At 60.5% G+C, this 27,785-nt stretch overlaps 1 protein-coding gene across 4 annotated transcripts; it reads left to right on the top strand.

Moving 5' to 3' along the window:
• The first annotated feature begins 918 nt into the window (after positions 1-918).
• Positions 919-27,785, top strand: CTNND1 (catenin delta 1). 4 transcript variants are annotated; one of them, XM_058027234.1, is made up of 20 exons: positions 919-999; positions 14,292-14,410; positions 15,145-15,458; positions 16,444-16,515; positions 16,765-16,923; positions 17,113-17,645; positions 20,569-21,032; positions 21,136-21,319; positions 21,574-21,691; positions 21,993-22,146; positions 22,530-22,547; positions 22,776-22,844; positions 23,477-23,604; positions 23,721-23,871; positions 24,085-24,277; positions 24,368-24,482; positions 25,020-25,107; positions 25,443-25,490; positions 25,610-25,707; positions 26,127-27,785. In XM_058027234.1, exons 3-20 carry the CDS (start codon positions 15,264-15,266, stop codon positions 26,133-26,135), a joined length of 2,796 nt encoding a protein of 931 aa, XP_057883217.1. In that variant the 5' UTR covers positions 919-999; positions 14,292-14,410; positions 15,145-15,263; the 3' UTR covers positions 26,136-27,785. The 4 variants fall into 4 exon arrangements, with proteins under 4 accessions (XP_057883217.1, XP_057883216.1, XP_057883214.1 ...); XM_058027233.1 differs by having other exon boundaries at positions 26,124-27,785; XM_058027231.1 differs by having other exon boundaries at positions 25,858-27,785.

Raw genomic sequence — 27,785 nt, 5'->3', positions numbered from 1 at the left:
ATCCTCCCTGCGTCCCAGTGCATATTTACCCCAGGAATCACCTGTCCCACCCAAAACCGTCCCCAGCTCTTTTCCCCTATCATTATCTCACTAAGAGTTTGGCAGGCAGCAGCAGGCAGAGCTCTCCCCGCTGCCTGACCAGGGACGAGGCAGAAAACCTTCGGGGGACCTGGACTTTTCCCAGGTGAGCAGCCGGGAACACGAGCTGGGGCTGGCCCGGCGTTACTTTCTTGCCTCCCAGGGAACAGGAACCCTTCCACCATTGAGGATGAGCTGTGGCTGGGGTCCCACCTGCTCCCTAGAGCCAGAGGGGATCAGTAACCTCCCAGGGACGTACTGCAGCCCATCCTGCCACGGAATCTTGCTCCTGGGCAAGTTCCACCCTGGACAGGGTAACCTGTTTTCTCGCCGCTCCAGAGGGACCGGCCAGAGGAGGCTCTACTCCGGGGGTGTCCCATAGAGCCCCTTGCCGCACCATGCCGGGGCAGACCGGACCTTGAGGAGGAGCTGGTCTGCTCCCGGGAGCCATGGCCCCGACGTGGAGCCCATCTGAGGGTAGACCCGGGTTTGGAGCACAGGCACCGCTGGGGCACATTCCATTGGGCTGGAGCACGCGGAGAACACACCGTCCCCGGGCCAGACCCCACCGGGACATCCGCCCCGGCCCCGCCCCGGTCCCGCCCGTCCTTGTCGCGCTGCTGACGCCGGGGGCGGCCCCGCTCCCGCCCCGCCCCGCCCGCCGGACCAACTTCCATTTTAGGTGCGGGAGCGGCGCGGGCGCACGGCGGGACCCGACCGACCCCGCGCTCCGCACACACCGCCCCGCGCCGCCCGGCGGGACCCGGCCTGACCCGCGCCGCCGCCGCACCGGGCGCCCGTCTCGCCTCTCGCCTCGCCGCCGCGGCGGGACCCGCGGAGCGGAGCGGGCCGGGCGGCCGTGCCGCCGCCGAGGGGCGGGACCGCCCCCCCCTCGCCCGTCCGCCGAGGAGCCCGGCCACGGTGAGTCCCGATCGCGGCGTCCGTGCCGCCGCTCAGGGGGCAGAGGGGAGGGAGCGGAGCCGGTGCGGGCCGGCGCCTGCCGGGCGCCGCACGCCCCCGCGGCGGCGGCGGGGCGGGACGGGCCGGTCCTCGCCCGGCGGGGCCGGATCGGGGCTCGGCCGCGCTCTCCTGCCGGAGCCGGTCGGTACCGGGCCCCGGGAGTCCCGTCCTGCCCGGGAACCCGTGCCAGGCGCGGCCGCGCCCCGCGGGACCGGTGGGGCGGCGGGGCCCGGCCCTGGCGGGGGCGCTGGAGGCGCCCGGGAGCCCGCGGGGAGCGACACAAAGGCGGCTGGGCCGGGCGGCCGCCCCGCTCCCCGCCCGGGGCCGCCGCCGCTCGCCCTGCCCGGAACAAAGGCGGCCCGTGTGCCAGCTTCCCGCGGCCGGCACCGGCGGGCCCCCCCGCCCTCAGGCGGGGATCGGGGCTGGGTCCCTCCGTGGGGTCTCGGCCGGGGCACGGTCCGGTTCTCCGACTCTGCGTCCGGCCGCCCGGTTCGGCTCTGCCGGTGTGCGCAGCGGCTCCTCGCCCGGTGTGTCGTTCGCCTGCGCCTTTGTTCTGCCGGGGAAGGGGCCGGTGTGCCCGGGGGGGTCAAGTGTGCGGGTGGGGCTGCTGCTCCTCCTAATGGAATCGCTCTGAGCTTCAAAACAGCCCAACAGGCCCGTCCGCCCGAGCTCACAGGCGACACCGACACGCTTCCCGAGGAGGCAGGACGGTGCCGGAGCCGGCCTCGGGGGTCTGCTCAGCCGCTGGTTCGTTCTGAGTCTCCCTTGGCCACACTGTCATTTAGCGACAGCCCGGCTGCTTCCCCCTTCCCAGCGCTCTTCGTGCCTTCTCCGGTGACCGTCCCCGGCATCGCTTTGCCCTGCACGGGGGGCATTCCTACGCCTCCTCGAAGCGTTGCAGAGAGGAGACTTAGCTTGGGCTGAGAAAGTTTGGGTGCCTCTCAGTCATGAGGGCTGCTGGCATCTGCGAGCCACCCGCGGTCTGGCAGAAGAGAGGTGGGGCACCTCCGTTATGGCCCTGGGCTTTGGGCGAGGGAGCCTGCACAACAAAGCTTCCTCTGATTGTTGGAGAGAGGGGTGGACCTCCTGGAGTGCCTCCCTCTCTCTCCAAGGGCTCGGTGCCCTTGCCCTTCCAGAGAGCCAGTGACAATGGGGCTCACAGGGTGTTATCTGGGGGCCTGGGCTGTCCTGTGACCAGCAGGAGCTGGAGGCTCCTCTCCCAGGGTTGTGGCACCCAGCTCCCGGTGAGGCAGAGAGAAGCATCTGGGTGTATGGAGCCTTGTGATGATATTGAACTGCAGCTACCTGTAGTTTCACTGATGCCCTCCCTGCACTGCACAGATGCTTTTGGAATTGGCTGTCCAGGCTTTTGGTGCGGAGAATTGAGTTTGTCCTCAGCTTTGCAGGCGTGCTGGGTTCATGTAAGCCATGCTCACAGCTTCTGTTTGAAGTTCCAACTTCCATGTCCTCCTGGCTGTGGGAAGGTGGGGTCAGCGGCTGGCTGGTGACTCCCAGGCTCCAATGGAGCGGGGCCGTGTCCTCCAGGTCAGTGGCAAGAGCCTAGGCAGGAAAATTATTAGTTGTCTTCTCCAAGGTCTGCTCCATCCTGCTCCCAGGGCTTTCTTGAGGCAGGTGCTTTACCTACTGGTGTTTGCTCCTGCTCTGTCAACAGCATAAAGGCAGTTTTTAAGGATCTGCTCTTCCACTTGGCTGAGTTTGGCTGGACTCTTGAGTGTGCAGATGACTGTCCTTCGCCGTGTGCAGCGTTGCTGGAATCTCGTGCGGAACCTTCCTGGAAGCGGTGGGAGGATGAAAGCGCTCGCTCAGTGGAGCATGCTGGGCTTGCCTGGGCTGCTGCAGAGGGGTGAGCCTCCTCCCTTCCGACACAGAGGTCAGGGCCTGATCATTGTGGTTCAGGAGCCCTTGAGGCCATCCCTTCCCTAAAGATGGGCTGGGAGTCAGATGAATGGTCCAGCCCAGACCGCAGAGCCGGCGTCTGTCCCTGGATTGCCTCTCATTTCTTCCCTCCTCCAGCCTCTGGCACGGAGATAAGACCTTGGCCTATTGTATCTGCAGTGGAGGTGGCTTTAGGACACCCAGAAAATAATAGTGTGGCTTGGATCATGCCTGGAAGGCTGTTGGCTTCTCAAAATAGCTTACCAGTGTCTGTGGCCTAAGGGGGAAAGTGCTGGGTAAAGCTCTTGGTTTCCCTTCCCAACAACCCCTCAAAACTGTCTCTCATTTACTGCTGGCAAGGACAGAGCCCTTTCCCAAGACTGTGGTGATGCTGTCTCCAGGGAAGTACAGCGCTCTCCTGGCTCTGAACACTCGTGTCTCTGCAGCACCGTGCCTGTGTCCTGTCCCCGCCTTGCTGACAGGGAGAAGCGGAACCCGGAGCTGCTTTGGGGCAATAGAAGACAGCAGGTGTTGCCTGGATGTGATTACAAAAGCCGAACCTGGGCAATTCAGGCACTCCTCTGTGTGTGACACAGGGCTTGGCCGGCAGAGGAGGTTGTCCTCTGGCACGGAGTTCAGGAATGTGCCTCAGTGCTAGGCTGTCAGAAAGGAGTTGGATTTACAGGCTCTTGACCAAAGTCCTCGAGTTCTCCAAGGTGGCCACAACCTTTTTTTTTTGCTTTATATTATCTGAGGAGGCTCTTTGGGGGAGGAAATGGTTTCTTAGAGCCAGTTCTTGTGCTGGAAACCCCCAGCAGCAGGCTGATGAGTCTGTCCAGCTCCTGCCTGTCTTGTGCTTGTTGCTAATCCGCCTTCCTTCCCTCCAGGAAGGCTGCTGGTGTTGGTTTGGCACAGGAGTGCCTGTCCCTCTGCCCTGTCCAGTGACTGCTGCCTGTGGAGCCTGACCTCTGGATTAATGTGCTCTGTTGTGTTCCTGTGTGCCTTCAGCCTGTTGGGGTGGCAGTGGGTGCAGTGTGATCCTCCTGTTTCCTTTGCCTGTGGAGGAAGCAACTTTTCCCTGTGAGAAATACTCCTTCCTTGTGGTGGCCTGTGCAAGGAGGGGTGAGATGAGTTGGCTCTGCTGGGTGTGGGGGGCAAACCAGTGACTAAGGAGCATAATCTACCAGGCGTGGTGCCAGGATGTGCCAACCCTTAACCAGGGTGCCAGTCACCTTTGCTTTCCTCTGCTCTTCCCAGCCCGGAGTAGCTGCTGGTCGGAGGTTGCAGTGGGACGTCTGCCATGGGTCCAAGTACGGACCTTGGACTGAGGTGGGAACAGCTGGTCCCTGCTGCCCAGCCCTCCATGCCAGCTCCTGATACCTTGAGAGAGATGTGCTTCCCTGCCAGGAGCTGCTCATAGGAGTGTGGGTGTCCAGGAGCTTGTGCCAGTGTCCCTCACCTCACGCTGCAGGTCCGTGGTGACTTTGCACTGCAGAACTTTTACCCACTGCAAGAGTGCTTGTGCCAGTGCAGGCCTGAGGACCTGAGCCAGGCTTACCCTGTGTTTGATTTGAGCAGGTCTGTGCCCAGGTATTTGTGCTGATGGGATGGGGAATTTCTGCTGTGGTACCAGTCTTGGTGGGGTGCGTGCCCAGGTGTGCCAAGCTTCCAGCACAAACAGGGAAGGGTTCAGGCAAATTGGGGTAAGGGCCAAGCCCTGGGAAGAGCACTCCCATAGCCTGGCCGGGGTGGTGGTGCTCTAGAAACATCTGCAGCTCCAGGGCTTGTATGAGATGCCCCTGGATGGGCTGGGGTTGGTGGCAGCAGCGTGCTGGGCTCCTGTGTGTGTGAGGGCAGGAGCTGTTCCTGTACCTCCATCCTCGCCCTGACTGCTCCTGTTCCTCTGGGCGTTGGCCCTGGTCACAGCAAATGCTGCTCAAAGTTCAGTGGCCCTCCTGGGCACACCTGAGCTGTACCTGCCACTGCTGGGTGCCCGAGGGCTGGGCTGTGGGCACCAGGCATGGGGAAAAGGCAGCCAGAGTGGGCAATGAGAGGGCAGCTCTCTCTTCTCCCCTGGTCTCACACAGCTGTGAAAACACCTCCTGCACAGGAGAGCGGTTACCTGGGGGAGGGAGCAAGGTGGCCCCATGTGTGAGTTGGATGGCCTTGGACTGGATGAATGTGGGGAACTGGTTCCCGCCCATGCAGAAGGAGGAAGGCGTCTGGCTGTCCCCAGACAATCCCTTTTCCTCTCAGCCCCATCTCGTGTGGCGCTGGGGCCGGTCCGTTCCGAGAAGAGCCCCTGGCTCTCTCGGCTTCTTCCCGGTGCTCCCGGGCCCGGCCCGGGCGGGAAGGGGAGGTGGTGCTGCTGGGCTGCGTGTGGGTATCTGCTGTGGGTGGGAGGGAGTGTGTGGAACTGCAAAGACGAGTTTTTCCGACCTGGAAGGGTGGGTCACCGGGGGTGTTTGCATGCTGCTGGCAGGCCCCTTGCCCAGTGGAGTAACACATTCCTGCGAACGTGTTGCTGCATGCAGGGCTGCTGCTTGCCATGCTTGGCTTGGCTGCGGGCAGGCCGGCTTGCTCCAGGGGGAGAGATGTTGTCCCCCTCCTGCTCACTGGGGTCTGAGGGGGAGGAGGTGGAGAGCCCAGGGTGTTTCTGGGAGAAATCCTCTCTGATGTGGGGGGCCTGCTTATCCAGGTTGGCTTTGTGCCATCCTTACTCTCTCTTCTCTTTTTTTGCCTGCTTTCACCTCCAGAGCACACTGGTGTGGCAGAGTCACCTGCTCTCCCCTGATCTCTGCCCAGGGTCTGTCCCCAGCTGGCTGCAGTGGAAAACCACTCACTTCCCTTCTCCGTTCTCCTTTTGGCAGCAAGAGGAGCCACCCTGTGAAGGGCAGGTGGATGGGCCTGCAGAGCAAAGCTCTGGCAGCAGCGAGAGCTCTGAGAAGACACATGCTTGGCTTCTCGGGGTGCCCTGTTCTGTCTTCAGGAGCCTTGGCAGCCCCGCAGTGTCAGGGAGCTCTGAGGGAGTTGTGCAGACAAGGAGATGATGAAGGGTGTGAGGGAGGCCGGGGAGCTGGCTTGTGCTGGGGTTGTGGTGTTGGTGCTGCCCTAGCTCTGCAGGTAACCAACCCATCTCTGGGGCATGGCAGGCACAAGCCAGAGCCTCGAGGGGTTGGAAAACATCTTCCACCCTCTCATCATAGGATGCTCCCAGCCCTGGACAGGAATGTGATAGCACTGTGGGTGAGGAACCCTTGGATGTGTTCCCTGGAGGCAGACTGCCTCCAGCAACCTGGAAGGCCAGGCATCTGGTCTCATGGTCGAGCCATGCTGGTCTCCTGGCTGGCCCAGCTGGCTGAGGCTGGGCTGGTGGTGGTGCCCATGCCTGGCATTCCCAGCTGGTTCCAGATCCTCTGTATGCAGGCCAGGGGCAGTGGGGAGTGGCCCTTGGCAGGACGTCGTGTTTAGAAACTTGCAGGAAAGGGAAGCCACGATGTCATCTCCCGTCTGACCAGGAAGCAGGTTTCCTTCCCTTTGGCTCGCACAGGAGCCTGGGAAGGTGCTTCTCAGTGAGAGCTGGGGGTGCAAACAGTTTGGGGAGAGGGGGCTTGGTAGGATGGAGTCCTGCTGGCCTGCTGTCCTGTTTGTCCCTTGCTGCTCTGTGTGAGCGCTGGCTCCTGCTAGCCTGTGTGTGCACCTTGTGGGGCCTTGGAGCGCTCTGGGGGACATGCTGTCACCCTGCTGCAGCACCCCCTGTGCCCACCTCCAGCCGTGATTCACTCCCTGGCTGCTGCCTGATGCCTCTCCAGTGGCTTTCCTTCACCCATTCATTACAGCTCTTGGCAGGGCCCTCGGAGCCCTCTCCAGCAGGAGCTGGGTACCTGATGAGGTCATGCCGAGCCGGGGCGTTCGGCCCAGCCCCGCGCGGTTTGTGCTCTGACTCAGCCCGCGGCCGCCCTACCTGCTCGGGGAGTCCGGGCCGGCTGGGCAAGGGGGGGCAGGGGGTCCCACTCCTGGGCCGCTCCCTCAGGCCGGCTCGTCTTAATCTCGGCAATTGCCTCCTGGCCACTCCCTCACCAAACGCTACTTTTTTTTACTGTTTGCTCAGTGTGGGCAGGGGAGGGTGTCTCCTCTGCAGGAGGGAAGGGTGCACTGTCTGCCTCGAGGGTGCCCAGGTACCCTTTGAGGGGGAGATCTCCGGTAGAGTTGCTGGGAAGGCTGGGGGGCCCTGTCTCCTACCCTTCTCCCCACTCCTGGTCACAGTTCTATGGTGACTTGCTGGAAAGGCAGATAGTGCTGACTGCCCCCAGTGGTGCAGGTCCTGTGCTGGTGCCAGTGAGAGTCCCCTGTCCTCCCTCCCAGGCCCTGCTCCTTTGTCCATTGGTTGGAGCAGGGCCTGGAAGCCAGGACCGGTTCCTGGGGCTGCAGGTGCGGGACAGGAAATGATCTCAAGTGACTTCCTTGGGAAGAGGGCTGTGGTGAAGGGCTCTGTGCCCAAGAAAGGTCCCAGATCCATGTGTCTGGGTGCTGGGCTGGCACAGGTAGCTGTAGGTGCTTGTGCCTAAGGCCTGATGAAAGGGGGCTGCCCCTAATCCTGCTGGGAATGCTGGCCACCAGACTGAAGCCTCTCTGCTTGGGCACAGCCAGCAGCACTTGTGCGCTCTGGATTAGCTCCTGTGCCCCTGGGATGGGGAGCTAGAGAGAGCAGTTTCCCTCATCTGCCGTGCCCTCGGCCTGGGCAGGCAGCCTCGTGTCTCACTGAGGGACTTTGCTCCCTGGCCTCTGCCAATATGGCCCTTATCTTTGGTGTGTTTGTTTTCCCTGCGGGAGAGAGGCAGCTGAATGGGAAAGTTGAGCCCGGCAGAGGGGGGCAGAGGGTGGGGGGACGGGTGAAGGGCAGGGACATTGGCATGGCTGGAGCCTGGGGGGCCGCGTTGACCTTCAGCTTAGCACCAGCGTCCACTGAGCCTTGTGGCTGTGGGGACAGCTCATGTCCCCCGTCGAGGTGGCCGCTGTTCCTTGGATGGAGCAAGAGGCTGCCCTGCAGTACCCTCAGCTCACCTGCTCGCCTCGGGCCGCGGTGGCAGAGCCGGGGGCTGCTGCCTCCCCCTGCCCGGGAGCCGCTGGGTGAAGCAGGAGCCCGCTGGCTTGCCGGAGCGTGGCCTGCCCCGGGAATGCGCTGGCCCCATTCCCAGAATCCAGCGCTGGGTGTTTGTTTGCTGCTGCGCCCCCGAGGTCTGGTGCTACTGTGACAGGAAGCGGGGACGCCAGGGGGAGGGAGGCCGGCCGCCGGCTGGGGATGTGCCTGTGAAATCCCTTTGTCCCTGCCGAGCGCTCAGCTGCGAATTCCCACAGCGAGGAGAGAGCCGCCTTTGTGCTGCTGCAGGGCTCCCGACATGTGAATCTCCTGGGCCTGGGGGTGTGAGCCGAGGGGCTGGTGCTGAGAGGTGGCAGGGACCCTGCTTGCTACTGTCCCCAGGGTGGGGACCCTCTCAGCAGAGCCCCGTGGCAGCAGGGCTGCTGAGGTGTCCGTGGGCACTGGGATGCAGCAGGATGCTGCTGGCAGGAAGGCTCTGGCCCTGTGGCCATCCCGCTTGGGGGCTGTGGGTGGACAGAGTCTCTGCCTGGAGCCCAGCGGCTTGGCTGCCCTCCTGTGCCCCTCTCCTCCCTGCAAATGCCCAGGGAATCTCGTCTCCCTTCCTCTCGCCATGGTGCTCCATCCAGCCGGTGCAGAGGGTCGGCAGCTTCCCGGCTCTCCTGGAGGGAAGGAGCTCTTGGCATGCTGTGTCCTGGGCTGTGCTCACCGCGAGGGGGGGGGGGGGGGGGGGCGAGTGGCCCCCGGCGTGCCTGGGAGGGACAGCTGCCCCGCTGCCGCAGGATTGCTGGCATTCCAGCAGAACAATCCCAGCTCTCCACAGCCCACCCTGCCCTGCTCCGTGCTCGGCTGCCTCACTCTGCGCCCTGCTGGGGTGGCACCGGTCCGGTGACCTCAGCGCAGCCAGGGACAGATCCCTTCCCCAGGGGATTGCCCGTGTTTCACAACCGCCATCGGCTGTGTCCAGACCCGTCCTGCTGACCCGATGGGTATCTCCGTTCTCAGCCCCCTGCCCTGGCTCAGGGAACGACCCACGCTCCTGCTTCCTCCCCTGCAGCCCCACCCTGTCCTTATCGCTCCCTCCTCATCCTGCTCCCTGGCTGCCGGCCCGCTCCCTTATAAGGTGCGATCTGCGCCTGGCTTGCATCTCCAGGTGACTCCTCTCTCCTAAGGGAGGCTTTCCCAACCCATCCCGGCTACGTGGCCACCATCCCTGGCACTGGGGGCGGCAGGTGAGGTAGGCCAGGTGGCGATCCCGCTGCCAGTCCAACCAGTTGGGTGTGAAGGGCGGAGGAGGAGCGGCTCCGTGCCTGTCCCTGCCCGCGGTGCCACTGCTGGGTGTTCACCCGCCGGGCTCCTGCCGTGACCGGCACCTGGGGCACGGCTCCCCCGGGGAAGGTGTGGCTGGGCCGGAGCAGGCAGCGCCCAAGGCGGTGTCCAACCTGCTGCAGAGCTGCCCTTTGCTGGCCACCTGCCAGCCTGCCCAAAGTCCACTGTGCTCTGTGACCTGCCAGGAGGAAGAGCCCTCCTGGGAGGTAGGGCAGGAGGTGGGGAAACCTCTCCCCTGATGAAGGCTCTGGCAGGGCCAGGGTGGGCTGGGGAGTGGGAGCAAGGGGCCTCACTCAACCTGGCAGCAAGGATGTGTCAGCCTGGGCAGGGGTCCCTCAAGGGTGGGCTGCTCTGAGGTGATGGCTGTGGGCACCTTCCTGCCTCTGGGCTTGGGAGAGAAACAGCCAAAACTCTCCTTCACCTGCACCAGGATATGAGATCTAGAGCCCACCAGCAGCTGTTCTACTTCTCCCAGTGGCCTGAGGGCCATGGTTGTTCTGAGCTGAACACAGGAGCAGGTGAGCCTGAGTCTGTGGTCTCCCCTCCCATGCCCTGCTGCTTCAGCCAGGCTGAAGTCTGAGGGTTGATGCGTGAGCCTGGACCTTGTGCTTGGCATGGGGAAAGATGCCAAGGATGCTGGCTCATTTATTTTTTAGGTAATTGAGACTGACCAGAAGCCTGTAGTGAATTAGCAGGGCTGTGAGCCTGTGCAGAGCAAGTGCACTGCAAGCGCTTGGACAATTGCAGGCCTGAATTATTGATGGAGTTTCTGTTTTTCGTAAGTGCATCACGATAGGCAGCTGGAACCAGGAGAATTTGTTGCTTCCTCTTTTGCTCTTGGATGGGATCTGGTGCTGAGAGCTTTCAGAGAGTGGGCAGCCAGCTGGCTCTCCTCAGGCCCTCAGGCTGAGAGAGAAAGGCCAGTTATTGGAGTGGAGCTGGGGACTGTATTGCAGAATTCCTCAGGAAGAGCATCCCTCTTTGTCAGCCTGGCAGGTGGGTCTGGCCCAGGAGCCCCACAGGGGCTCAGCCAGCCTGGATGAGGGGCTGTGTCCATCCTGGCTGTGGAGCTGGAGAAGGGCTGTCCTCGTGCTTCATGGTGTAGGGGGCTGCCAGGGGTGTCTGGCCATGGTGACAAACCTTGCCATGTGCTGGACAGGTGTCTGGGGGTCACAGACAAGCAGTGAAGCTGTGTGAAGGGCTGGGATGTGGCAGACTGAGCTGATGCAGCTCTGTTCCCCCTTCCTGGTGGCAGCAGGACGATGGCCGTGAGCACGTGGTGTGTCCCTTAGCGGGGTGCTGGGGCGGGGATGATGTGGCAGAGGAGATTCTGACTTTGTAGGTGCTTGAGTTGGACTTTGCCCAAAGTGTTCTGTGCTGAGGCAGCAGCCTTAGCCCCAGGGATCCCAAGACCTTTGGGTGACAGCTCTCCAGGGACTCAGGGCATGGGGCAGGGTTGGAGCAGATTGTTGGAAAAATCCACGTAGAGGACTGTGCCAGAGATCCCCCTGTGCTGCAACGGTGCTGCCTGTCAAGCTTCCAGTCTGGGTCTTATCTGCTGGATCTCGTCCATTTTCCCTGGCCTGTGGAGTACAATTCCCCATCTGCTGGCTCAGTCTGGGCCCCGGAGTTAATCTTTCTGTGGCAGACTCCAGAAAAACACTCCTGGTTGGGAGCCTTCAAAAACACTCCTGGTTGGGAGCCTTCAAGGCCTGAACTTCATCCTCTGGCAGAGGAGGGTGCAGGTGAACTCTAGGTGGGTATGTCTGTGGTTTGGCCCTGGAAATTTATTTTTCCAGGCAAAGGATTTATTCTGTGGGAAGGCACTTGTGCTGGAGAAGCTGGGGTGAGATGTTTTGGAAGAACCTGCTGTGGCAGAGCTGGCTGCAGCAGAAGAGCTGTGGAGGGCTCAGGGTTTGGGGTGCCTGTCTGACTGTATCCAAGCTTTTATTTAGATGGGAAAATTGTGGTGGGGAAGTTCCATGCACACAGGTAGGTGGGCTGGCAGCTGCTTCCTGGCTAGCAAGGGGACACTGTGACATCTCTCCAGTGGACCCGCTCTGCCTTTGGGACCTGTGGGCACAGCACAGGGTGGGGTTGGTGCCAGGAAGTTGGGAGATAAAGCCAGGGCGATTGAGGCGTGAAACTTCCTGGGTCTCTGCATTGTTCCCTGGTCCTCTCCTACTGATTACTGGGGGGACAGAGAGGATTCTGCCCCTGGGGTGAAGCTGCTCAGGGTGTGCTCTGTCCTTGGGCTTTTTGGTTTGCCCTGAACTGAGCCAGCTGAAATATTTTTGGCTTGCTGGGGTTTTTAAGTAACGGGTGTGTCAGCAAGTGCCTCTCTCATGATGAAAAGGCTTTCATGAGCCATCCTCAGAGCCGGTCAGGGTCTGGCTCTGAAGAATGCTCTGTAGTTGGATCTTCAGAGGCCGGGGGGGAGGAGGAGGGGAATGGGCGCAAAGCGATCCCTGGAATTTCACCCTTGCTGGTTCCTGTGTACTTGGCTTTGCACTGTCACGAGTAGCTCACTGGCTGGAAGGGAGCAGGATGCATAGCTGAGGCTCTCCCCTTCCTGCCCTCCCTGTCTCATTCCAGAGATGGCCACTGAGAACCCGGGACAGCATTGGGACGTATCAAGGGGCCCTATCCCTGTGTGTGGGGCAGGTTCCTCACAGCTGGGGGATATAGGGTGAAGTTTGGGGTTTGTGTGCCAAACCCAGGGAATGGCCGTGCTCCAGCTGGGATGGTGCTGGCTGTGTGTGAGGAGACAGCTCTTGCTGACCTCTCTGGACCTGGCTCTGCCTCTCTGTAATTATGTCTTTAATCCCAGATCGATGAAGACAATGGCTGGAACGAGACTAGAGAGAGCTGGTCTGTCCTGGTGGTGGAGGAAAACTGGGAGAGACCCTGTTCTGCTGGCACTTCTTGCCCATCATGGAGCTGTGTCCCGTGCTCAGGGCAGGAATGACAGCTGTGTAGGCAGTGCAGCCCCCTGGCCCTGAGTCTCCCTGTTTAACACGGTCTGATCCTGCTGGGAGACCCTCAGGTGGCCCCTCCTGGAGCATCCACTGGATCCGCAGGGTGCGGGACCTGTCCTGTTCCTTCCCTTGCTGTTGTGTTTACTCCCTGTGGAAGGGACGGGAAGGAAACAGCCTCACAGCTGCTCTGGCCCCTTATCTGGGGCCCTAACAGCCCTGCAAGTTTCATTGTTAGTGTCCATGTTTCCCAGCCCCATTCCCAGGGAATGTGCAGAGGTGGGGATTTGGGGCTGGGGTGTCCCTGTGGGCTATGTGGGACTAAGGGGATCTTCTGGTGTTCCCGTATCTCCTGTCCATGCTTCCCACAGATCCAGACCCTGCTGTCCACCCTTGCTGCAGGCATGATCCTCTTCATGAGACCAGACTAGCCAAGCTCTCCTTGCGCTCAGGGAGCCTCTGCCCTCCTGTCCCCTAAAAATCTGCCTCTTCTGCATTGGGACAGTTGAGGGCTGGCCAGGGAGCCCAGCTGCTTTGACAAGGCCATGTTGTGGAGGATCGCTTCCCCACAGTTCCCCTCTTTTAAAGGGTTTGCTGAAATACCACTCTGGAAACAAATCCCAGCAAGCCAGGGGGACTGCTGGCTGGGATTTTGGATGCTGCAGTTGCATAGGGTGTTCAGGGTGGTAGGACTGCTCTGTGTCCTGCTGGGCAGCACTGGGATGTGGCAAGGATCCTCTCCCTTTCCATCAGTTGGTCCTGGAAAGGCTGAGTATCTGTGCCCCTGCTTAAAGTGGGTGGTTGCCCACGAGAGATGGGGAATGTTACTCGTGGATGAGAGCTGGGATGTATCAGCACTGTTCTGGGAGCACCAACCTTCTCCTTTGGAGAATCCTGCAAATCCACAGGGCAGGGGAGCAGCAAGGAAGGGTCAGAGCTGTCCCTGCATTTCCGTGCAAGGCTTGGGGAGCTGATCTGTTGGAAAAACCTCAGGGAGTACCTGTTGCAAGGTGGGAGGGGTGGAAAGCTGCATGCATGAACCAGGAGTAATGTTTGGGAGCCTCCAAAAGCTTGTTTGGGCTCTGGAGAGTGGTGGGCTGCGTTCTCCCAGGGGTGGGTGTGCTGGGTGTGCCACCGCTCCTTCTGCTGCTGGGCACCACGTGGGCGCAAGTAGAGCAGCTGGATTTTTTTGTTGGTGAGGGCAGATGACAGAGTAGCAGTGACCAGATGGTGGAACGTGCTGTGGGCACCCTCCAAAGCACTTGGAAAACATCCACCCTGCATGGCCGGGCTCCGCTGCGGCAGTGCCACCTTGGCTGACACGAGACAGGCTTTGGGGAGCAGAGCCACATGAGGACTGGGGAGGGGTTTGACAGACCAGAAGACTTTACTGAGCTCTGCCGTGCACCAGCAGGTGCTGCAGGATGGGTCTGGAGGGGCTGCAGGAGGTTGTGGGAGCAGGGATGGTGCCTGAGCGAGCTCTCAGCGCCGGGTCGTCCTTATCGGCCCTCTGGGGCGGTGGCACCGGGGAGGGGAGAGGGCAGAGCCGCTGCTGGAGACCGTGGGAAAGCAGCCTCAGTGCTGCCTGCCCGGCTCGAGCGAGTCCCCACATGCCTGCCATGACTGCACAGCTTTGGGAAAACCTCTCGGGCTTGCAGGGACTCGGCCGGGCTGCGCGGGAGGGGTGGAGGCTCAGCCCTGGCCACTCCTCTCCGCCTCTGCCGTTTCTCCCTCGGTGGGAACAGGGAACAGTGGGGGCTGCTGGAGTCTCCGTGGAGCTTGGGGGGCTGTTGTGGGAGCAGTGCTGCGTTTGCCACCCCACCAGCCCTTCCAGACCCATCCCTCAGAGGGGAGGGGGTGGGAGAGAGGCGCCTGTTTCCCAGTTCCGTGCCCACCCTGCCTCCTGTTTAGGGCTTCTTGTGTGTGATTTTGACCTGCTCCCGCTGTCCCTGCAGCTCTCTTCCCTCCTGCTTCCTCACTGTGGTGGCTGGGCTGTTTCTCCCATGACTCTCTGCGTCTAGACCTGGCTGTCTCGTGCCTTTGCCAATCAAACCTGAGCTTCCTCCTCTGACAGGTCTGTATGGAAGAAAATTGCTTTTCTGTACCAAAATGTTGATTATGCCTCACTTGCTGTTCACCTTTGGGCGGGGGTGTTGGAGGGGTCCAGGCCAAAGCCCATCCCCAGGTCTGTGGGCTGAGGATCCTTGGAGGGAGAGCCCTGGTGGATACCTGGAGGGTGGTGAGTTTGGCAGCAGTCAAAGGGGCTTATGTGATCCCCCTAAAGGATTCATTCCTGGCTAGGGAAGGAGTTGTGGAGCCAGGGTTGTCTCCCCATCTCTTACCGTACTAGGGAGGAGGGAGCAGATAAGTAGCATGGCCCTCTCCCTCTGCCCTTCCGTGGAGGAAGCAGTAGGATGTGGGTCACTTCTCATTCTTCAGGAGTGTCCCCTGCCGCACCCTGGGGACATGCGCTCCCCTCCTGCACTGTCTGCCCGCAGCTTTTCCTTGCCCATGAGGTGTTCCCTCAGCCCACAGCAGCTTTTCTAAACCTGGCTCAGCCCCAGCTGTTTGCTGTGCTGGGGGGACCTTCTGTTCCCACAGTGCCACTTTTCCAAGCTTTAATGCTGGGGCAGCTTGCAGCTGAGTCCTGCTCCAGGACCCTCTTGCCAGCTCTCTGGTGATGGGTGGGAGCGGGTGTTAATGCCATAAGATTTTTTTTTTTCCTGTTCTGAAAAAATCTGTCTTAATGAAATCAGTTTCTTCTGACCGCTCTTCTCTCCTCCTTTCCTCCCCCAAAATCATGTGCAGTGAAGAGAGGGGCTCCTGCCCTTCTGGCTCATTTTTCCCACCCTCACCTTGACACCGAGCCGCCTCTGCTTGTGCCTCCCCGTGCCCCCCGCCCTGCCCACCCTGGGCGCCTGTCACCCATGGACGACTCGGAGGTGGAGTCGACCGCCAGCATCCTTGCCTCTGTCAAGGAGCAGGAGGCACAGTTCGAGAAGCTGACCCGGGCCCTGGAGGAGGAACGGCGCCATGTCTCGGCCCAGCTGGAGCGAGTCCGGGTCTCCCCACAGGACGCCGGCCCGGGCTTGGCCAACGGCACGCTCACCCGGCGGCACCAGGTAAAACACCCCCTTGGCACAGGGGCGTGCACAGGCTGCTGGAGCCCCGGAGCTGCCTCCCCTCCTGGAGCCCTCCTTGGGTACGGGAGGTGGTGGAGGAGGGCCCGGCTGTTCTCGTGGCACTGGTGTGTATCGGAGTCGGTCTGGGGGTGTGCAGACCTCCTTTCGCAGACAGAGGTTTCAGGAGAGGAGGTGCCAGTCTGGAGGGTCTTGCTGCCAGGTCGGCTCTGCTCTGGTTTTGGGAAGGTCAGAGGTTGGCTGTGCTCAGTTCCAGGGCATCTCTCGGCTGCTTGGAGGGCAGCTGAGATGCTGAGGCTGGGGTCTGCGTCTCCCTCTGTGTGTGACAAAGGGCAAATCCCTGGATTCTTTCTGTCCCCACATGGCCAAACCAGGGTGGGGAGAGATCTTCTCTACAGGGCTGGAAATGTGGTTTCATCTGCCTTGGCTTGAGGCGTCTCCTCACTTTCTCAGGCTCAGTCTTGGAGAGGGGTGTTTGGAGGGCTGGTGCATGGTGGTGTGCAGGAGCCAGGTGCCTTTCTGGCTGTGGAAGGTGGTGGTGCCAGGAGGGATCTGTGGGGCAGGGCAGGGTGGACAGAGTTCAAGTGTCAAACAGCACCACTCTGTGATTGCTCACCATGTGGTTCTCTCAGGCCTGTGGGGGCCTCTGGGGTCACTGGTGACTCCTGTGTCAGGAGCTGTGGAAGGTGTCCAGGGCCCTGCCAGGAGCAGGGAAGGGTTGTGGCCATTCCATCAGGATTGTGTGGGAGAGCTGGTTTGTCTGCCTTCCGACTCTTGCCCAGGCTGACCTAGAGGAGATTTGCTGCATGTGGCACAGACCCCTGAGGAGGCTGTTCCTCTGCTGGGGGTCCCGTGGGGTGCATGGTGGGTGTCTCTGTCAGATGCATGAGATGGGCTGCTCAGCCCTGCAGAGAAGTGAGGATGGAGATCAGTGTAGTAATGGGCCTGCTGCCCTGCTGTGTTTCAGAACGGACGTTTCCTGGGCGATGCTGACCTGGAAAGGCAGAAATATTCAGATCTGAAGCTCAACGGGCCACAGGTAGGGGGAGCTCAGCCCTCTGGCTGTGGGCAGCCTGCTTGCTGTGGGAAGGTGCAGGACAGTGCCCCAGTGTCCCTATTCCAACTGGGAGAGGGTGATTTGGGCTCCTCGTGTGGCCACCCTGGCTTGAAGGTACCTTTTTCCAAAAGGTATCAGGGCTCCCTGTGAAGAAAGATCTCCCATCCAGCTGACACCAGGAAGGCCCAGGTTGGTGACAGCACCTGACTGCCTGTCGTTTTCTCCCCTCAGGACCACAGCCACCTCTTGTACAGCACAATCCCCAGGATGCAGGACCCAGGCCAGATCGTGGAGGAGACATACACCATGGAGGAGGACCCGGAAGGGGCCATGTCAGTCGTGTCTGTGGAGACATCAGATGATGGAACAACTCGGCGTACAGAGACCACGGTATGGGCCTGGGGACACCATGGAGGGACAGGGCATGGTGAGGGACCCTGGTGGCTGGGTGCTCTGCCATGAGCTGAAACAGGGTGGGAAATGTATCTGAAGTAAAATGCGGGGCTGGAAGGGGGATTTGGGAACACATGATGGGTTTCCTGATGTGAGCATGCCTTGCGCATGTGTCACCCCTTGCAGGTGAAGAAGGTGGTGAAGACCGTGACCACCCGGACGGTGCAGCAGGTGCCGGTGGGGCCCGACGGGCTGCCTTTGGAAACGTCCCCCGTCACCAGCAACTACGTCCAGACCATGGACAGGAACTTCCGCAAGAACGGCAACGGTGGCCCCGGCAGCTACCTGGGCCAGGCAGGCACGGCCACCCTCCCTCGCAACTACCACTACCCCGACGGCTACGGCCGCCCCTACGAGGACGGCTACCCGGGCAGCGACCACAGCTACGGCAGCCTGTCCCGCGTCACCCGCATCGACGAGCGCTACCGCCCCTCCATAGACGCCTACCGCGCCCCCAGCCGCCAGGACATCTACGGCCCCCAGCCCCAGGTGCGTGTCGGGGGCAGCAACATGGACCTCAACCACTTCCACCCCGAGCCCTACGGCCTGGAGGATGACCAGCGCAGCGTGGGCTTCGAAGATGTGGACTACGGTCTCATGTCTGACTATGGCACGGCCAGGAGGGCGGGCACCCCGTCTGATGCTCGGCGGCGGCTCAGGTATGTGGCAGGAGTCCCTGGGGTGCTCAGGGGTCCCTTGAACTTTACCATCCTTGGAGGAAGGAGGACCATGGACACAGCACTGTGAGCTGAGTCAGACGTGGCTCACACAGGAGAAAACTTGCATCCGCTTCTAATTGTATGCTTAATTGGTGGTTAGACCTGGGTGCTAATTGAGCCGGTCGTCCTGCAGCCAGGAGTTCCAGTGGGCAGCTGGATGTAGCTCCAGGCCCTTCCCTCTGTGCCACCAGGGCTGTGTGTGCCCAGTGTGGCACATTCCTCTGGGAGCCGTGCCTGTGTGGGATGTGTGTCGGGAGCAGCTGCACTCCCATGATTGTGCTCTCCCTAAGCCAGGAGCAGCCCCGGGAAGGGGAGCTTGGCCCAGGCTGGGGTGAGCAGGGCTCAGTTCCTGCACAGCCCGACCCTGCTGCAGGGCAGGGCGGGAGAAGCTGCTCAACCTGTTTGGCAGCAGCAGCTTCTCCCCCTTGTGTGTCTGTGGTGATGGCTGCTCCTCCAGCTTGCTGGGCCATGCTGCCTTCAGAGGCCAGAGCAGGGTCCTGTTGGTCTTTCCTGCCCTGCCAGGCATTCAGGATGTCACCTGCCTGAGGCCATGACTCCTGCCCATTGGTCTCTTGTGCCGGCTGTCCCTGTACAAGCACTGCTTCCTGCTTGGCTTCTGGCTGGGCTGTCAGCAGGGCTTTGGGCAGGTGCTGGGGGTGGTGAAGTGGCATGGAGCAAGGGGCTGAGACAGAGTCCTGGAGATGAAGAAGGGACTGTGCCAGCACCTCCTGAGTGCCCCAGAGTGGGCCCAGGCAGACAGGTAAGGCTTAGCACAGGCAGCCTAAGATGCTGGGACGTAAAACAGAGGCAACAGGGAGAGAGCTGGGGAAAGGAGGCTCTTGCCAGCCCCTGTGGAGATCTGCCTGATCCAGGTGCATACTATAAATCCATGCTAACTGCTGGAGGGACTGAAGGAGCAGCTTTGTCTGTCCTTGTGGCTGGTGCCAGCACAAGTGCTCTGCGCTGTGGCGAACCAGTCAGGGCAGTTGCTCACCCAGATGGATTTGCTTGGCCTCCTCGCTTTGTGCAACTTGTGCCGGCTGGAGGAGGGCAGGCAGGGCTGCTCCAGGCCTCTTCCTCCTTGGGCAGCCCAGGACAAGCCAGAGTTGGCAGTTTTGAGCACATGGCCATCAGAGAGCATGTTGGGCGGAAGGGGTTACACAAGTAACCCCTGACTGCTTGTCCAGACAGAGACTCTGGCTTGTGTACTTTCCCTGGGCTGTGTCCTGGGTGGCCTTTGAGACCATGAGCCCTCTCTGCTGCACAGGAAGGTGTCTGTGCTCCTGCTCCTCCATGTCCTGGAGGAAGGGGGTTACAGGAGTCAAGTGCAGGAACTGCAGCCAGGTGGGAGACTGGGGTATGTGGGTCACAGAGAGGGAGGTGGTCAGCTCTGTTGGAGTTGTAGGAATGGCTCAGGGTATGAAAGATGGGTTGGGGGGCCCCTGAGCCAGCTCTCCCTCTCCCCGGGCAGAGTGATAAAGATCACAGCAATCTGTGGAATCCATGTGCTGTTGAACTTGGCTTGTCCCCCACCTTCTCAGTTACTGTCCACACTGGCTGCCCAGCTGACAGGAATGGGAACAGGGAGAGCAGCGTCCCCCCGCCTCAGAGATGTTTGTCTTGAGCAGGAGCCTGGCTGTTAACGACTTCCTCTGGGGAGGCAGCTCGCCAGGCACGCGGAGCCCAGGGAGCGCCTCCAGCCCGGGACGCTGTGCGTGCTGGCTGCCACCGGCTGCAGAGAGCAACAGCCCCTGCTCTGGGGCTCTTGTCAGAGCTCCCTCTCCTCAGGGAAGAGGGTCCTTCCTATTCCCTGCCTGCCCCATCTTGCCTGGAGGGGATCCAGCACAATTGCAGGGTGGGATCCAGCACCACAGTGGGCTGGGAGCTCCTTTTGGGGAGCGCAAGTTTTGGCACAGGAGTGGGATCAGCTGCCAGTCGTGTTGGAAGTTGTTGGTGGCTGTGTCTCGCTCCAGCCTCGTGCTGCTGCTCCTTGGCACCTCTGAGCAGCCAGGCATGGGTCATGTCCCCACTGGGACCTCTGGAAGCCAGCCTGGCAGCCTGCTGGCACACCACGGCTGTGCTACAGTGCCCAGGATTGTGTGACTGTGGAAGTGACTCTAAAGCTGGTGGCTGGGGCAAGTCCTGTACCAGAGGCTGTAGGAAGGGAAGTGATGGCAGCAGCAGGACCATGCCACCGTCCTTGTCAGGATACTCGGGGGCAGGAGCTGCCTGTGCCTGATGCAGGAGCTCTGGAGGTGCATGAGCAGCTCCTGGGGCAGGTGTGAGCTGGAGTGGAGGTACAAGCCTCTCCTTGGGTCTTGCTTGAATGTCCTCCGTGCCCTGGCACAGCAGGGATGACCGAGCTGTCCCCTCCCATCCCTTTCTGCTGGAAATCTACTGGATTCCTCTGCCTGGGTGGGGGAAGGATTATAGTGCCAGTGACTGCAAAAATGGGAGAATCTGGGATTTGAGAGGTGTATGTTCTGGGGGTGGGAAATGTTACTTTGGCATGCAGGCCAGTAGTTACGCTTTAAACTTCTGTGTGCTTGTTTGGGCTCATTCCCAGTGCTGCCAGTCCCTGGGCGAGCTGTTCCTGGCCTGGGCAGGGTCTGGGACCACCGTGGCTCTTCCCTGGCCTGCCCTGGGAGCCACAAAGTTGATCCCTGGAGCCTATGTGGCTCTTGGTGCCCAACTCAGCCTGTCCCCAGGACAGCAGCACTCACTCCTTGCCTGTGGGGCTGGCTCTTGCCTGTGCAGGAGTCAGAGACCAAGATCCAGCTTCATCCCTTCTGGTGGGCTGGAAGGGGCACTGCCTCCCCCAGCTCCAGGACTGCGCTCAGACGCCCTCTGCCCTCTCTCCTAGGAGTTATGAAGACATGCTGGTGGATGAGGTGGCCCCCGACCGGTACTACTGGGCCCCGCTGGCGCAGCACGAGCGGGGCAGCCTGGCCAGTCTGGACAGCCTGCGGAAAGGGGGCCCGGCCCCGGGGAACTGGCGCCAGCCGGAGCTGCCGGAGGTCATCGCCATGCTGAGCTTCCGCCTGGACGCCGTCAAGTCCAACGCGGCCGCCTACCTGCAGCACTTGTGCTACCGCAACGACAAGGTGAAGACGGAGGTGCGGCGGCTGAAGGGCATCCCCGTGCTCGTGGGGCTGCTGGACCACCCCAAGAAGGAGGTGCACTACGGCGCCTGTGGGGCTCTCAAGAACATCTCCTTTGGCAAGGACCAGGACAACAAGATCGCCATCAAGAACTGCGACGGGGTGCCCGCGCTGGTGCGCCTGCTGCGCAAGGCCCACGACATGGACCTCACTGAGGTCATCACAGGTGAGCCACAGAAGTGGCTCCAGGGAGGGCAGCACAGGCTGGCATCTGGGGTGGGGTCTGTGGTCAGGGGCCAAATGCTCACCTTCCACTTGTGGCATTGCAGGGACGCTGTGGAACCTGTCCTCGCACGACTCCATCAAGATGGCCATCGTGGATCACGCACTGCATGCCCTGACTGATGAGGTGGTCATTCCCCGCTCCGGCTGGGAGCGGGAGCCCAACGAGGATTCCAAACCCCGCCATATAGAGTGGGAGTCGGTGCTCACCAACACCGCTGGCTGCCTTAGGTATGGGTCTGGCAGAGCACTGGCCTGGGTTTGGGCTGCAACACTCCTTCTGGGCTGTTCTGGCACTTGCAGGGGACTGTGGAGCAGCTGCTCTCATAAGACAGCTGCTGGTGGTGCAGGCCTTGAGTTTGGAGGCATGTACCCTCAGTGAGAGGAGCTACAGGAGCTGTTTTCTCTTGAGCTGTGTGGGGTGTGGGCTGTCCCTTGCCTGTCCTCAGCTGTCTCTCCCATGAGGGCTCTCTTCTGCCTGCCAGGAACGTGAGCTCAGAGCGGAGCGAGGCCCGTCGGAAGCTGCGGGAATGTGACGGGTTGGTGGACGCCCTGATCTACATTGTGCAGTCTGAGATTGGCCAGAAGGACTCGGACAGCAAGGTACCACAGTAGGATTGGTGTTGGGAAAGGGAGAGCCTGCATGGGGTGCACCTGGCACTCTTGGACCAGGAGGTGTCTGGCACTCAGCCTGCAGTTGGGGTTGGAATGTTGGCCCTCCAACAGGGGCCTGATTGTGTCACTCATCCCCACACCACTGTCACCTGACTCAGGGCTTCCTGATCAGCCTGGATAAGGTCTTGGCTTGAATTTTCCTTGAGCTGAAGGCTGGGCCAGGCCCTCGCTCACAGACCTGGAGTGCTGCTGCCTGTCTCTGATTCAGGCACTCTGGTTCTCTCCCCAGCTGGTGGAGAACTGTGTGTGCCTGCTGAGGAACCTGTCCTACCAAGTCCACCGTGAGATCCCTCATGCCGAGCGCTACCAGGAGACGCCCCTTGTCCCTGCCAACAACGCTGGGCCCCACAATGCCAGCTGCTTCGGGGCCAAGAAGGGCAAAGGTTCGTGTGCCAGCAACAGGGAAGGGAGGGAGGGGAGCAGAGACAGGTGTTGAGGGTGGTCTGGGGCCTTTGTGCTTGCACTCGGGCATTTCATGTGAAGCCTGAGGGGAACTTTCTCTGGAGGCGCAGTGATCCCTGCTTCCCTGGCTCTGGGAGCTGTTGCTTGCCTTGCCCAAAGCGTTTGACTCAAGCTGTGGTGGGTGTCTGTGGTGGCGGGATGGTGACGGGTACATGTCCACTAATTCCATGCCCTCCCTTTTCTCCTGTGTTGCCCCTTCCCCTTCCCTTTGCTTTCTTGCCAAATGATCTGCCCCATGACGCTGTCGGTGCTTCTCTCCTCCTGCCTCCCCTCTCTCCTGTCCTTCTCTCCGCCTCACCAATAGAAGAGTGGTTCTCCAGAGGTGAGTGCGCTCTTGGTTTTACTTTTTCCATGGTTTAATTGGGTGCTTTCTCCAGCTCTCTGGGCACATTCTGCCTGCAGTGTAGCTAATGTCCCCAATGTCCCCTCCTGCCACACGCTGGTCGCTTGGCTTCAGCTCGCCTCTGGGCTTGCTCCTGCAAGTGGCAAAGAGCTGTTGGGCCGAGGCAGGTGGGGAGGAGTCTCACACCTCTCCACTTGCCCTTTGAAGGTAAAAAGCTCCCAGAAGACCCTGGTGCCGACACAGTGGATTTTCCCAAAAGAACAACTCCGGCCAAAGGTATGCTCCTTGAGTGATTATGCAGGACCTGAGTGTCAGGGCAGCTTTTGCTACAGCAGCCTGGGAGATGAGTAAAAGAGAGGAGTTGTTTCCCATTGAAGTGAGCCTCTCCAGTGGGCGGAAATAGGGTTTGGAGCAGGAATGCCCAAGGCTCTGTTAACATGAGCTCTGCCAGTACTTGTGAAAATCTTGTGCATGGCTGAGGTCAGCAGGCTCAGGACAGGCTCCAGAGGGAAATACTGCCCCAGGGGCTGAGGGACAGCACAGTGACACAGCCCTCTGTGGTGGTATCAGACCTGCCAGTGCAGTTGTCTTTGTGCCTGCTCTTCACTCCTGGGCATGAAGAGCAGGCATGAGTTAAAGCTAAAATCTCTGTCTTAAATTGTTCCCCAAGTCATGAGGATGAGGAAGGGTCATTCCCAGAAGCCTCTGGGGACAAGTGTGAATCACAGCCCCTGACCAAGCAGTGGCTGGGGTTTCTGGTACCCTGGGGCAGCCTGTGCCAAGGATCCCACCCCCTAGGAGCCTGGGTAGAAGCTTCCAGCTTCGTCTGGCCAGCAGTACCCCTTTGGATTAGGCAGACACTAGCAGAGCCCTTGGATAAAGCCTCCCTATCCATGTCCTCCTGGCAGGCTACGAGCTCCTCTTCCAGCCAGAAGTGGTGCGGATATACATCTCCCTCCTGAAGGAAAGCAAGACTCCCGCCATCCTGGAGGCTTCAGCAGGAGCCATCCAGAACCTGTGCGCTGGCAGCTGGACGGTGAGTGCCAGCAGAGCTGGGGATGTGACAGGGAAGGGGAGCTGGGAACACCACTGTGGGGCTGGCAGCGGTGTCCCCAGCCCCGGGTGACACGGTGGCCCTGTGCCTCCCCGCAGTATGGCCGGTACATCCGCTCAGCCCTGCGCCAGGAGAAGGGGCTCTCCGCCATCGCCGACCTCCTGACCCACGACAGCGAGCGCGTGGTGAAAGCGGCGTCCGGCGCCCTGCGCAACCTGGCCGTGGACCTGCGCAACAAGGAGCTCATCGGTGAGGATGGCACGCTCCCTGTATCCATGCAGGCTGGGCAGGAGCTTCCTCCTCCTCCTCTTGGCTCCTGGGGAAGTGTGTGGGCACAGCAGCAGCCCAGCCTCTGTCCACTGAGCTCCGCAGAGAGAGAACAGCAAAACGGGTCCTCTGTCAGTGGTTTTCCCTTCAGACCTGTTCCCTGCTTGCTCACACCCAGCTCTTTATCCTTCTCAGGCAAACATGCCATCCCCAACCTAGTGAAGAACCTGCCTGGAGGCCAGCAGAGCCCTGCCAAAAACCTCTCTGAGGACACAGTGGTGTCAATCCTCAACACCATCAATGAAGTGATCGTGGACAACCTCGAGGCAGCCAAAAAGCTCCGGGAAACACAGGGGATTGAGAAGCTTGTGCTGATCAACAAGTCTGGGTAAGCTCTGCTCAAAGGATGATGCCAGGGGTGGAGAGGGACCTCACTTTCTCCAGGTTTCCAAACATCTCTTCCTTCACCTCTTTCTAGGAACCGCTCCGAGAGAGAAGTCCGGGCAGCTGCCCTTGTCTTGCAGACAGTCTGGGGTTATAAAGAGCTGCGGAAGCCCCTTGAGAAGGAAGGCTGGAAGAAGTCAGATTTCCAGGTGTGGGGATGCCCTGTGGTGACTAGGGTAGTAGGTGGGATCCTGCAGTAGGGGGAAGGCTGTTCCTGGATCTTGGCAGTACTGGCCTGTGGCTCTTCACCTTGCTGGTGGCACTGGGCACCCACGGAGGTGTCCCTGTACTGTTTTTCAGCCAATGGCCAGCAGGAAGTCTCTGCTAGGAACACACTGTAAAGTGTCATGCCCTGTGTCCCACATGAGCATGAGGCAGGGATTCTGTCACTCTAAGTGCTGCTGTGACAGTGTTGAAGAATAGGATTCTCCCAGGCTCAGTTTCCTTCCCAAAAGCAGGGATTGCCCTTGCTGCTGGAGGGCCAGGCACTGCCCCAGTCCAGGCAGGCCCTCCCACTCTGTTGGGGGTGCAGTGGGGGCTTCAGCACCTTCTGGTTATTTTGGGCCCCCCACTCAAGGGCTGTGGGAGGGTTCGTGAGTTTGTGCTGGTGCTGGAGGGCTGGAATGTCCTGATGAGGAAGGAACCTCTGGGCCCAGGATCTGAGTGGTCACTGTCTGTTGCTGTAGGTGAACCTGAGCAATGCCTCTCGGACCCAGGGAGGCAACTCCTTTGATGACAGCACCTTGCCTCTCATCGACAGGAACCAAAAAACAGGTATGTGCTTGCCTTCAGCACCAGTGCCTGCCATCATCCCTCTGCCTTGTGGGTACTTGGGGCAGCTGCTGTTTGTCCTCTCCCTTGCTCTTCAGCTGTGGCTTCCCTGGCAGCCTCAGCTGCTCACACAGGGCCATTAGTATGATTAGTATGGGCCTTGGGTGGCTTTTCTGGCCATCAGTTTGGGCCTTAGATGGCTTCTTGGGACTGGCACTGTAGGTCCTTGGGTCACAGAGCTGCAGCTGGGCCTGGGCTCCCCCAGGTGGGGCAGGGAGCAGTTCCTCTGCAGCTCCTGCTGCAGGAACTGTTCCTGATGTGCTCTCCTGTGCTTGTAGACAAGAAATCCTCCCGGGAGGAGATCCAGATGAGCAACATGGGACCAGGTAGGAGAGGGACTCTGTCGGTATGGGGGGAGCAGGGCAGAGTGCACATATCCTGTGGGGCTGGTGCAGTCCCCCATGGAGGTGACACGACTGACTGAGTGTCCCCTCTGCTGCTCCAGACAACTATTCCACACTCAACGAGAGGGACCACAGCAGGACGCTGGACCGATCCGGTGACCTCGGGGAGATGGATCCGGTGAAGGCAGCGCCGCTGATGGTGAGCAGCCCTCTTTAACTCGGGACCTGTGGGATGGATGGGTGCAGGAAATGCCACATCACTGTCTTGTCTGCCAGAGGAGGGGAGAGCTGGGCTCCCACAACTAACACCCCCCATGCCATGGCCCCTACTAACCGCATGTGTCTGCAGCAGGAGGAGGGGCAGGAGTCGCAGCCTGAGGTAGAGGAGGAGGAGGAGGAGGAGGAAGATGCTGCTGTGCCCTCCCCCGTGTCGGTATGTCCCACGGTGTCCTGCCCAATCTGACAGTGGTGACAGATCCTGCTGTGCTCTTAGGGGTGCTTGGCCAGCCAAATCCTGCTCCAATCACTGCTGCTGCAATCACTGGTGCTGTGATCCTGCCTCCGCCCTCACCCCTACTCCAGCCTTAACACTTGTCCCTTTCTATCTCTCTACAGCAGAAGATCTAGCTGGCCTCCCTGCCTCTGTTCCATTTGGGTTGATAATATATTATATATATAAATATATAACTCTTCATGATGGAATGGACTGACTTTTACCTTGTCTTATTGTTGGAATTTTGCTGGACTCTCTGTGCCAACCATCCAGCCAAACGCCTGGGCCGGGTCCCCAGGGCAGCCTGGGCCACTCGGTCTCCTCCGGGCCGCTGCACCTCCCTGTTCTGGGACACCACCCCTGAGAACTCCTCTTCCCGTCCTCCACCGCCTCCTTCCTCCTGAGAGTTAAACCTTCCTGCCTGACTCTGCCGGATCAGCCGGCGTGGATGCTGCACAAGGACTCGGATCTCTGCCTTGACCAGGAGCTGCCTTCTCTCCCACGCCTTCCCCCTGCTCCGAGGCGTCTTGCAGGAACAAGGACTGGGACCTCACTCGCCACCGCCTTGTTTTTGGTTTGGTTTTGTTGCCTATAGGATATATTTTTTCGTGTGGGATCACTCTTCAACCAGGGCCATGGGGACAGCAGGAGCATCCCTCCTCCCTGAAGGATGCAGGACCAGGGTCCAGGGCCTGGAGGCACAGGGGCCAGGGGAAGGAAAACCAGCAATAACGTCTCTTGCTTTGCTCTAGATGAGGCTTTGGGGGCATGGGAAGGGAGATCCAGCTCTGGATCCTGCAGAGGGGTCTGGATGGGGCCCTGGCTCCCACCCAGTGCCTGTGTGAGGAGGATCCTTCTGTGAGGACGGAGGTCAGTGCTGGGGCATGGGCCAGGGTCCCCGCAGAGGGAGGAGATGCCGGCAGGGTTTTGGGGAGAGCAGGCGGCTCGGGGCGCACTGTGCCAGGCACCCGGAGCCGGGATCCCGCAGCGCTGCCCCGCTGACTTTATCTTGACACGTGCCTTTCTTTTGCCACTGTGAAATAGCTCTTTGAATCGTACTGTCCAGCTGCTTCCCTGGGAAAGGGGAGTTTCCTGGCCTTCCAGCAGGGCTGAGCTCTTCCCTTCCCTGCTGGGAGCCTTATCTGTCTGCAGTAGGGCTGGGAGCCTCTTCTGGGGGGAGCCCACCCCCCCTGCCCTCGCTGAGAGGGTGCAGGGTGCTCATCTGCATCCTGGCCTGGGCTGCCACGGGAGTTGGGATGTGCTCCTCCTCCTCCTCCTCTGGCTGTGGTGCTGGGGCACATCCATGTGCTGTGATCTTTTAGGGAGCCCTGGGGCTCCCTGTGCAACTGGAAGTCTCTGTAGGAGGCTGCAAACTGGAGTAGGAGCCCTCCCAGCCTGGGGCTCCCCCAGGGTGGGTTCTTGGGGCACGGGGAGGTGGCAGGGGCAGAGCTGGTGCCTTGCTCCTGCCCCACTTCCCCCCCAGCTCTGGCTGGGCCTGCCCTGCTTCCAGCCCCACCTCAGCTCAGTTGGGTTTTGTTCTGGGATCTAACTCTTCTCTTTTCCTTTAAATATGTAAAACACTAATTCTTTTTTAATTTTTAATTCCAAATGAACCAAAAAAACAGCATCCCCCTTCTCTCCTCCTTGGCCCTGGTGGGGAGGGGGGCCAAGGAGGTGGGGAGGGGGAAGCGCCAAGCCGTTCCTTGTCTGATTCCTGTGCACACTCTTGTAACGCTTTTAAAACAAAATGATTTTTTTATATAAATAAAGTTTTTAAAGTGTGA

This window comes from Melospiza georgiana, chromosome 6, assembly GCF_028018845.1.
Source record: "Melospiza georgiana isolate bMelGeo1 chromosome 6, bMelGeo1.pri, whole genome shotgun sequence".
Lineage (NCBI taxonomy): Eukaryota > Metazoa > Chordata > Aves > Passeriformes > Passerellidae > Melospiza > Melospiza georgiana.
This window is presented reverse-complemented; position numbering and strand designations above follow the sequence as displayed.

What these genes read in the sequence shown, in the direction of transcription:
- CTNND1 (XM_058027231.1), top strand. Translation starts at nt 15,264, where the DNA reads ATGGACGACTCGGAGGTGGAGTCGACCGCCAGCATCCTTGCCTCTGTC. An exon ending in GCGCAACAAGGAGCTCATCG is followed by an intron (nt 23,872 to 24,084) that starts GTGAGGATGGCA and finishes TATCCTTCTCAG; the next exon opens with GCAAACATGCCATCCCCAAC. An exon ending in GGAAGAAGTCAGATTTCCAG is followed by an intron (nt 24,483 to 25,019) that starts GTGTGGGGATGC and finishes CTGTTGCTGTAG; the next exon opens with GTGAACCTGAGCAATGCCTC.